The sequence below is a fragment of the Cryptotermes secundus genome, unplaced genomic scaffold (assembly GCF_002891405.2).
Source record: "Cryptotermes secundus unplaced genomic scaffold, Csec_1.0 scaffold2173, whole genome shotgun sequence".
In the NCBI taxonomy this organism is placed as follows: domain Eukaryota; kingdom Metazoa; phylum Arthropoda; class Insecta; order Blattodea; family Kalotermitidae; genus Cryptotermes; species Cryptotermes secundus.
In genome coordinates this window covers 143,434-154,790 of record NW_019735597.1, presented here as the reverse complement: position 1 = coordinate 154,790, position 11,357 = coordinate 143,434, and the positions used below count along the sequence as shown (strand labels likewise).

General features: G+C 41.8%; 1 protein-coding gene across 1 annotated transcript; it reads left to right on the top strand.

Annotated features, from left to right (window-relative positions):
- Positions 1-1,147: 1,147 nt before the first annotated feature.
- LOC111869716 (gustatory and odorant receptor 24) lies at positions 1,148-9,033 on the top strand. The gene is made up of 6 exons (XM_023861435.1): positions 1,148-1,448; positions 3,386-3,639; positions 5,091-5,273; positions 7,074-7,352; positions 8,342-8,413; positions 8,860-9,033. Exons 1-6 carry the CDS (start codon positions 1,148-1,150, stop codon positions 9,031-9,033), a joined length of 1,263 nt encoding a protein of 420 aa, XP_023717203.1.
- Positions 9,034-11,357: the final 2,324 nt, after the last annotated feature.

The window sequence follows — 11,357 nt, the reverse complement described above, 5'->3', positions numbered from 1 at the left end:
TGGAGAAGAGTGAAACATTGTAGCAGAAAATAAGTGTCACTATCTCTTAAGATTTTTGTGCGAAAATTTGCTTCGAGCGAGACGGTTCATAGCTAGAATTATTGTCTAGCCAGGAATGAGTGTAAAATAACAAATGTTTTATCAAACCAACGCATTTGTATGCGTCGATTTCACTACATAAAATGATAACAATTGTGAAGTGAAATAGAGCTCGAGAAATTCAGAGTGTGTCACTACGGTGACGGCTTCTTTGCTTATATTTTGTATTAACAACAACAGCAACACTTCTGGCTCTGAAGCACAAAATGCGATCTTAGATCTGAAGGGCTTCGTCAGATTCCAGAATTGTACCTCTTCTTTGGCACTAGCAAACACAGAGCAATATTAAAGCAACATATTTTTAATATTAATATCGCAGCATTTGTAAGACTGCATCCTGTTGATTATTGTAATTCCACTGGACACTTACGGAAGTGTAAAGACCAGGATAAAATTTTATATCGAGACAATTCAAACTGTTGTGTGAGACTGTAATACCTTGTAAAGGATATTGATCCATAACCTATTCCAATCGCTGTAACTTGAAAAAATCATATTTTAGCGCCTCCTTGCTGTACGATTCATGAATACGAATGCCACATTGCCAAAATCACAGTATTTTCTCTATCTAATATATTCAAAATGAAATTCTGAATGTATTCATATGCGATATAGCAGTATATATATACGTAAACTATAATACATGAAGTGATGAATCTCTGACACGCCGATCATATTTCACTAACTGATATTACCGCCAGCCTGAGAGGATTTCAGTTTCTTCAGCAGCAGTGAAACGTTCAGATCTTAAACAAAACTATAATTATTTTCAACCGCTACATGACGAAGTCTGTAGCCTTAGCAAGAAAATTCTGTAGGCTCATATATTAGAAGGTCGAATTGCTTTTGTATTAGATTGTGATGATTGTTGGATACAGCTGTATGGACTTTTTTGTATAGAAGGAAGTTATATTCAGTATTGGGTCTGAGTGAAGTTTGACTCAAGTATTATTCATTGTTATCTTCGATCGCAATCATCTCTTCGTGACGTCAGCTCCTGTGTTTAATAGAACTACAACAGATCCTATTACAGAACAAAACGCATAACATGAAACATAGAAATCACAAACAAAGACCTAGGTTTGCATTGAAATGGAGGAGACATGGAGGACGAGTGTCCGCTGGCACAGACGCCGGGACATTCCTGGCCCACAAACCAATGAGCACAGTTGACAGCTTGAGCTACGGAATGAAGCCGACTTCATATGAGTTCAGCAGGTCTGACGTCAGCCAGTTCTGCGGCCACTCTCCACACGGCTATGCACTGAACCCGTATTATGACAGTCTGAAGCCATTGCTGTTGGTGATGCGAGCAATGGGGGTGCTACCCTTAACGTCGGAAGCAGGAGGTAAATACTAACTGGGTGCCACATTCAGCTTATGCTTGAGGAAATCACGGAGCATAACTAACTAACCAACTAACTAACCAACTAACCAACTCACTGCTTGGAGTTCAGCCCTTCTTGAGGAGCAGCCGGAACTACTCGAGAATTTCCCACCATTTTATGGAACCCGAAGGTTTCTTACAATGTTCACAAGAGCCTTCCACTGGTCCCTATTCTGAGCCGGGTCAGTCCAGTCTACACCACCCCACAGTATCTCTCTAGGATCGATCTTAATATTACCTTCCCACCTAATTCTAGATCTTCTCGTGATCTTCCTTCTGACATTCCCACCAAAATCCTATATATGCATCGCCTTACTCCCCATACGTGCTACATGCCCTGCACATCTGATCCACTTTTACATAATCGTTCTAATTATACTTGGAGAAGAGTAAAAATTCTGAAGCTCCTCATTATGCAGTTTTCTCCAACCTCCTGTCACTTAATATCTCTTGGGTCCAAACATCCTTCTCAACACCCTGTTCTCAAACACCCGTTTGTCAGAGATTCCAAGGAGCATAGTCCTCGAAAAGCTTATAGTACCTCAGCTCTTCATATTATATGGACCGGTAGAGAAGCTTGAAACTCAGAATTCTAAAATTGATCAGGAATTTCTTGACCAATCGAGCTACTATCAGCTTCTCAATAATTGTACTCCATGGAGCAAGGTACTTTTTTTATTGCTAGTGGGGTAGGACTAAGTCCCTTGTACAGCGGCCACTTCTGGCCTATTTTACCAGCCCCAGATTATAGGTGAGGGTGATTGTGGAGCAGTTAGTGGAATGAAGATTGGCAGGAAAAAAGAAAGTACTCGGAGAAAACCTGCCCCAGCGCCACTTTGTCCACCACAAATCCCACTTGACCAGACCCCGGGATCGAACCCGGGCCGCCGCGGTGGGAAGCCAGCGACTAACCGCTTGAGCCATGGCTCGGCCTAGCAGGGGACTTAGTGCTCAGAACTTCCAGGATTTTATGTCGTGTTGAACGAGTTCGTGTAGAACTTATTGTCTTATTTAGGTATGTTACCTCATAACTCATAAAAGGCAATGTAGCTCATGAGCTAACTTGCTTCTGCGCACGTGATCATAAGTCTTAATTCTATTCGAAAAATGTATTTTATTGGTGGCAAAGTTATATCCGCTACATATTATTCAGATTATCATTATTATTATTATTATTACTGTAGTAGTAGTAGTAGTAGTAGTAGTAGTACTGTCCTTCTGCTAGATGTTGTTCAGCTGCTAATGTTGTTTGTAGAGATGTTGACGTATTTTGAAAGAAATAACTTTTCTATGTAGGATTTGAGGTTCTCACAGCAGTGGTTATGAAATGGCGTATTGTTCGTTGAGGGTCACATTCCTCAATCGTCCTGTTATCTACTTTATTTGTTTCGACACTGAGAATTTTTGTTAACTCAGAGTTAACATAAAATCGAAATGCATTTGCATTCAAATTGAAAATGAAAAAGTAATATTCGGATATTCTACCATAAGATGCAGAACTAGCTTTTGGGGATGTGTTTTATGATCTCTCGGCAATTACTTCCCTTTACTTTATTGTACTGCAGGCTGGACGGCCGAGGGGTCGGAGTTCTAGTCCCGGTACAGGCATGATATTTTCTTCACCACGATAATTCGGGCCTGATTTGGAGCCCACCCTTCTGCCTATCCAATAGGTACCGGGAGCCCTTTCACCAGTGGTAAAGCGGCCGGGGTGTGAAGGTGACCACTTACTTTCAACAAGTGCCGCGGCCAAGAGTATGTGGATATATACGTCCACCCCCCCATACACCTTCATGGCGTAGTGTTTAATTAGTGAAGCACAGGGACAACTTCACTTCAACATAAGCAGTTCACACGCAAAGTGCGTTCATATGTCTCTCTCTCTCCCTCGTGCTGCAGGTGCAGTGGTTTTCTCGTGGATGTCCCTCGCGATGCTGTACTCAGCATGCCTCTACTGGCTGCTGTGCCTTGGCGTGTGGTTCACCAACGAGAACCGGATGCAGGCCATCAGGGAGGCCAACGGACGCTTCGAGGACTCTGTGGACGCCTACATGCTGTTCGTGTACCTCGTGCCACTCGTCCACCTGCCCTTTACTCACTGGAGGGAAGCTGCTAAAGTGGCGAGGTACCTCAACGACTGGAGCACGTTTCAGGTTAGGTTTCCAATCTTCTGCATGAAAATTCACTAAAATGATTAGAAATATTTAGTGGATTTCTAGAGGTTTGTAGCAATGGTGAACTCATTGCGCACAAAATAAATAAGACATACAACAAAATACATATATCAATCTAAATACATCTATAAAATTATTGATTTTGAGGACAGAATCCATCGTCTTCTTTTTCATTTTAAAACATTTCGGAGAATTAACTCCGTCTCCGCTCTCGAGTCCAATCGATAGAGCTAGAGCTTTTGTCTACAGGGCCCAACTGCTATGCTTTTGCCTGAGGGCAGAGACAGAGTCCAGCCTCCGAACTATGTTTCTAAATCAAAATGGATAATGTCCAAAAAGTCAAGAATTGTAATACTATATGATCGCCACAAATTTTTTGTCTTATTTAAACATTATCTATTTTATTTCCTTGTACTGATTAATTGCTCTAGAAACCTTAATATGTTTCGGTCACACAAGACCATCTTCAGGGGTTGTAAAGTATTAAATGGAAAATAAAATTATAAAAGGTAAAAGCACTACGTCACGAATGCGTATGGAGGAGTGGATATAAAGATCCACATTATCTTGACTCGGCACTAGCTGGAGGTGAGTGGTTAGCTTCACGCTCCGGACGCTTTACCACCGGCGAAAGAGCTCCCGGTACCTATTGGATAGGAAGAAAGGTGAACCCCAAAACAGGTCCGAACATCGTAGAGAGGAAAATATCATGCCTGTATCGGAACTCGAACTCCAGCCCCTCGGTCGTCCAGCCCGTGGTCAGTCGTTATACCGACTACACTATCCCAACTCCTTACACTTCAAAAAAAAAGATTTAAGTTATTCGTGTCATAAATTTCTTGCTAAACGTTTAAANATATATATATATATATATATATATATGTATACTTACAATGTCATTTACATCTTATGTTTCAATAGACAGTACATCGGAAAGATGAGTGCTAACAAGGCAGGAGAAGCTTGACACAACTCTAAGAAAACTGGATCTGTCTCCATTATCAGATTTAATTGCAAGGACAGGATTATACTCAAATGGCCCCGTCTGAAAGAGTCAGCCTAGCAATCGAAATATACTCTTTTCAACGGGTTCAGCTGGGTACGCTCCCCCTTTCTGATAATGGATGCATCCAGTTTCCAAAACCACTTGGGAGACCCATGTCAGTAGATTGGACATAGCATTGAAGTTGGTCCTAAAAGAAATAAGGTTTAAAGACGTGGATTGGATTCATCTCGCTAAGGACCGGGATTCATGACGCTTGTGGATATGGTAATGAACCTCTGGGTCCATAAAGCTTGTACCTAATAGCATTTGAAGAAGGACTCCATTCCGTGTATAACGTTACAATAAATCTCTGGAAATGCTTATCAGTGCGGCACGGGTTCCTCTTCTGGCAACGTAAGTTTATTTCTTGTGTCACTTTTTCCAGAGTCATTATCGTCAGGTTACGGGAGCGAACCTGGTTCTCCCGCTCAAGCGTCGGTGCCTCACGGCCGTCCTGCTGACGTTGAGTCTGTCCCACATCAGCATTCTTGCAAGCTGCGGCTTCGTGATCGCGGTCAAAAATATTCCGGATGAAATTCTGTACTCATATCTCGTCTCTCTGATGAATGTAAGCGGTGTATATTGGTACTTCACCTTCACTGCCTTAAGTCGCAGTGCAGTCGCACTTGAGGAAAGTCTATCCAAGGTAAGGAAAGATTACTTAAGAATGCCAGAGGTGGATATAGGAAATGAACGTGGGTGTTACCCGTAGATCTCATGGGGTCAACTGGACATCTGTACTTGCGTGAACATTCTGTAGCGTCAGATATTTATTGGCCTGAATATTAAATCACTGAGCGTCTAGTAAATGAGGCTCAGTTAAAATACAACTCATGTAGCAAGCGATCAGAAAATCTCTTTCGACAAAATTGATTGAAATATGCTTTTATGACAAATCGAACTTCATCAGCATTTTGTAGCCTTGTGTATGTGTGAGTGTTATTTTCATTATGAGTTTTGGCCTCGTTCCACTTTCATGCTGTTTTAATGTAAAAGTTGTAATGAGCATTATCGTATCTTTAGTTTTCATTTGTTTTCTCGTTTATGTTAACAGTTAGTACTTCGCTGTTTTCTCCGCCTTCCATGGACGATTATTTCTCCTAATATTAATAAAATTAACATGTTGTTGGGCATTATCCATCATCTTGTCTGTTCTTATAATACCGCCCTGTTTCTTTTAAAAAGCGCAACGTTTCAGAGACTGGGTTCTGTCCCCGTCCTCAGGTAAAACTTACTGAGTTGGGTCCAATAGATAGAGCTAGTTCCTATCTCCGGATATAGCAGATAGGAGACAGAATCCAGTCCCCGAAACGCTGTGCTTCTTAAAAGAAACAGGGCGGTTTTTTAAGAACAGACAAGATGATAGATAATGCCCAAGAACCTAATAATTGTAACAACTTACCATCGTCACAAACTTTAAGATCTTATCCTAATATTAACGTTTTCCGCCCTCTGTTTCTGCTTTCGAAGTGGTTCTATGGCGACCAAGCATAATAATATGACGATGAAGACAGGCCATCTGTCTCGCCTCACTTTGTACGCACAGACAGGAATTCAGCCTCCGCAACAAGTTGCTGTCTCTGCAGGACACGTGAGGCTCTCTCTCTCTCTCTCTCTACACATAGGTCCCAGTAGGGTAAAGAATTTTCTGTTCTCCACGTCGTCCACACCAGTTCTGGGACCCACATAGACTCCTATCCACTGGGTCCCGGGGGTAAAGCGGTCTGGTCGTGAAGATGACCACTCACTTCCAACTAGTGCCAAGTTCGAGAAAACCTGGATCTATACATCCACTCTCCCATAAACCGTCGTGCCGTAGTGCTTATATAGTTAAATACAGGGAACACTTTACCTTACCTAACATATATATATAGCCTACAGTTACAGTTAGGTGGGACATGAGCTGTGGCCTTGAAATGTGCAGAAGCTTTGCAAGCACATTAGTAACTGGAGGCAGTTCATTCTGTGTTTATGTTTTCGTGTTCAGCAGTACACAGGAACCTCTTCCCGTGCATACTCCTCCACGGTAGCAGACAACGTTACCCTCCCCCCTCGTGTATCTCATGTACTAGGCTAGTGCTTACTATTCTGCATCATTATGCAGCTTGGTGGCCATTACAGTTGACACTAATTAAGATGAGTAAAAGGTGATAAAAATGAACGGCAGTGGAGTGTACGGAATGTCCACCTTCGCTGAAAAATATTTCATTACATATCTGCAGATAGCAGCACTGCTCAGGACATGTTATTTCAGTGAGTAAAATTTTTCTCAGAAGGAATGATGCATGAGCTATGATTGGGAATCTGAACAACAATGGCTGGTGAAGACTGAAAGTACTCGGACTGATGGGACTGCCTTTTGTTCCAGACTCTGGACAAGAGCCCCATGTGGGCCACAGTACTGGCACAGTACAGATTGCTTTGGCTTGACCTGAGCCACCTGGCAACGCAGACAGGAGCCGCTAGCTGCTACACCTGTGGTTGCTACCTTGTACACCAGTTCCTCATGGTCGCAACTTCAGCCTACGCTACGCTGTCCGATGCCATCGCGGGAAATTTCGATAGCAGACTTTTGTCAATCTGCGCCACCTTCTCTGCCTCCATGATCCTAGCCATCTGCGAGGGAGCCAACAACGTCTTTCTTAAAGTTAGCAAAATCCTTTTATTTGATGTAGACTTTCGGCCTTAGTGGCCGAGAGAGCTCCTAAGACACTTTTTCTTATTACTACTGGGGTGGGACTAAGTCCCTTGTACTGCGGGCACTTCTGGTCTATTGTACCAGCCCCAGATGATAGGTGAGGGTGATTGTGGAGCAATTGGTGGAATGAAGATTGGCAGGAGAAACGGAAGTACTCGGAGAAAACCTGCCCCAGTGCCACTTTGTCCACCACAAATCCCACTTGACCAGACCGCGGGATCGAACTCGGGCCGCCGCGGTGGGAAGCCAGCGACTAACCGCTTGAGCTGTGGTGCAGCCTTGTTCCTAAGCTTCGAGAAAGCTCTGATATTCAGGGTGTTCTGCTGTGGACCAACTCATACAGATAGAAGAGGTTAGGGTTAAGAAAGGCGATGAATGGGAACCTCCTGATGAGGACTCAGCATCCTCGGAAATTCCGGAAGGAAACCTCCCAGAGGATTAATCTAAAAAGCCAATTATAGCTAAAGTTTTCATCGTTTCATACCCGTAAGAGGATGTTAAAACAAAGTCTCAATTCCCCACGCGTTTATTTGTATTTTATTCTTACATATTTCACGTTCCGTTTTAGAATCTGTTGCCTTCTCTAAATTACGTACTAATCATTAAAAACATTTTAATGAAACTCAGCAATACTTTCCGTTATGTTTGACATTCTGCATTGTATATATCCTAGATACTCAGGGATAGAAATTAGTTGAACCTAATGGCCGCAACACAGTAAGTTCAATAGTTCTAACTGATATTTGAAGCACAGCCAGCCTCCAGAACGCTGTGATGTTTAATCACAAAAAAATGACGGAGGAAAAATGCACGACATAAATATCACTTTAATAAAACACCATCGGAGACTTTTAGTTAGAGTTTAAACATTTCTTAATTTCTTACACATTCAAATGCTTTAGTCACGAGATAAATATGTCAGGTAACTCTTTCCGCAGGCGAACGTGGCCTTCCAGAAGAAACTCCTTCGCCTTCAGACTGCTACATACAACAAGGAGACAAATCTTCAGGTAAGAACGCCAGCAAAATTACGCCGACAAACATACAGCCTGACACACATCTAGCTTAAAGAGTTCCTACGTCCCATTTTGTCCGGGACAGTCCAGTTTTTATAACCACTGTCCCGGTGTCCTGGTGTCCGCACAGTTGTTGTCGGGACTGAAACATCCAGCTTTTTTTTTACAATAAATCTGAAATTAAGAAGCATTTATTTTGTTAATGAAATTTCAGTTTCCAGCTCTCTCTGGATTTGATTAGTCCGTCTGAATATTCAGATCAGTGGCAGGGCTGTTGTCAATAAGGCAAAGAAATATTTGATTGTATAAAAGATAGGGAGTTTCTTAGCACTATTTGGGACTACTAGTTTCTGAAGAAGGAGTCTGTTCCGTAGAGTTAGCTATTTCGTTGGCTACTTTGCTGCTTGCTTAACTTACTAATTTTCGAACACTTGTTTCAGGTAAGCACGTTCCTCCAGACCATCTCCGCTGAGCCACCCGTCATCTCTCTTGGAGGGTACGTCAGGATCAACAGGGAGTTGCTCGTAGCCGTGAGTACTCATGCTCTCGCAAGTTTACGTTCACACGCCGTGTCTGTGTGTTCAGAACGACAGGCGGAATTCTGTACATATTGACCAAATTCAAATTTTAAAGACGCTATACTGACCACTCTCTGTACCAGTTATATCCGTATTTGTAAAAATAAGTGTCTCAAAATTTTTATGGTTACAAAAATACAAATGTTTAAGGCTTCAGCCTTTTTAATTTATTTTCCTCAAGTCCGTCTTCCTGAGATAACTAATACTAAGCTTGAGAAATACAATCTGTCATATACCAGTATAGGATTTGAGGTCATTACATGGGTGGTTATGAAGAGTTGAATGTTCCGGGATATGACGCAAGGTATTCCATTGAGATTAACCGACGTTTCGCAGGATTATATCACCCCATCTTCAAGATATGAGTAAATTGAGCAAATAGTAGCGTGAAGCAGGTAGCTGGATGGTTCCTTGCTTGGTTTATTATTCGAACCAGGAAATGAAAACGACATGTTCCTCCGAAGCGTAGGTTGACTTTTAAGGGCTGCATAGCTTTATAACCCAGAAAACAACTCTTATTATGAAAAGGAATCTAATTAATTTTAAAGGGTTCTAACGATGGTGTACAACACTCGGTATTACATGACTTTTTGACTTCGTTTACACTCCGTTGTTTTAGAGAGAAAACGTTTCGGAAACTGGATTCGATTCCATTGCCAGATGAAAAAGAATTGACACTTGCTCGGTTACATCGGTTAGGAGGAACTAAATTCAATTTCTGGAGAAAATAAGACAGTATAATTACGTCTGTACATACAGCTGAAATCAGGTTTTGTCGATAAGGTAAAATAAAGTTGTCAATGTAACAGAGCGTGGAGGCCCATAGGGTTGTGAGAAGTTGAGGCTCCCACATTATCTAGATAATCGGCTCACAGATGGCGGTAAGGTTGTCAGCCTTACGCGCCGGCCGCGCTTTACTCTCCGGGAAGTTTCTTGGTACTCATTTCTGTTAGAGGCTGAGTTCAACGCAGGGCCATAATGCGGCTGAAAGGATTAAGTAAATTGAAGAAATCCACATCATCAGGACTCGAACCAGCGACCTTCCGGCTTGTAGTATGGTGCCTCAACAAACTATGCTACCGCGTGCCCCTTTGTCGACGGGGTAGGATAGAAAAATTAACAATGAACGAAGCCAGCAGTCCCACGGATTCTCCTCTTATTGTTGCGTTTCTTTGGGTTATTCATAGAGATCATTTTCATATTAGTATCACATAAATACTACGCTCTAAATACGTGATAATAAGACATTTCTATGATGTGCAACAAAAACGAAATTTGTGCCTACTTTCTGTGAACTTTAATATACGCAACTTTCAATTATTGATCTACAAATATCTGTTACCTGCATTAGCAATGTACGAACGCATTCCACACCCACGTTGCTGTAGCTGGATATTCGTAATTTGTATTGTTTAAATGAATAATTATAATATTAGGCTATTCACATGCAGTCGACTACATTGGCGGATCATGTAGTACCCCACGAAAAAATGAGAAATTGACATAAAATTTTTAATTTAAAAGCGATAGAAACACCACTTGTTAGACCTAGGCTCAGATCGGAGGAAAATATGAAAGTGGATCTCATATAATTAGGATTTCAGAGTGTTTGTCTGGGTTAGTGTCACTAAGAAAGGGGACCACTAGCAGACCTGTGAACATTGCAACAGTTAATATGATTCCATATATAGACGCCTATTTTTATATTGTTAATCTCTCAAAAGTTATTCTGTTCCATAGACTTATTTTGTTAAGTACAGTGTTTAAGATCAGTAAACCGATACAGCCAAATAAATTTGAAATCGTTCCTGATTTCTCTGCACCACCTCTTTAAGTTAAGAACTTTTCATATTTATGAAACACTATCCTGTGTTTTGCAGTTCGGTTCAACGTTGGTGACGTACCTCATAGTGCTTCTACAGCTTAAGTTCTCAGTGGCAGGCACCTCCCACTGGCTCCAAAATACGGGCAGCGCAACACAAAATGCATCCGCTGTAATGACACGAAACGGAACGGCGAATCCTCCAGAGGTAAGCAATTTGGTTTCCAGTAAGTCGCTCAGCTACCTTTTGTTTAGTTTAGCCAGAATTCTGAGCCGAATTTTGCTGATTCTGTTTGCTTCAAAACTGTAAGGTACAGTGAAACTTCGGAGACCAGCCCAACCACCATAAGTTACCATGCATTGTCTTCTCTAAACCACTTCTAAAAAGGCACACTTGACAGCATGAAGACATCCTGCGCTTAATTCTTATTGGTCCAAATATTCCCCTCAGACACCCTCAGTCTATCTTCCTCCCATAATGTCAGACGCTTAGGTTCACACCCATACAAAACCGTAGGCAAAGTTCTAGTTTTGTATA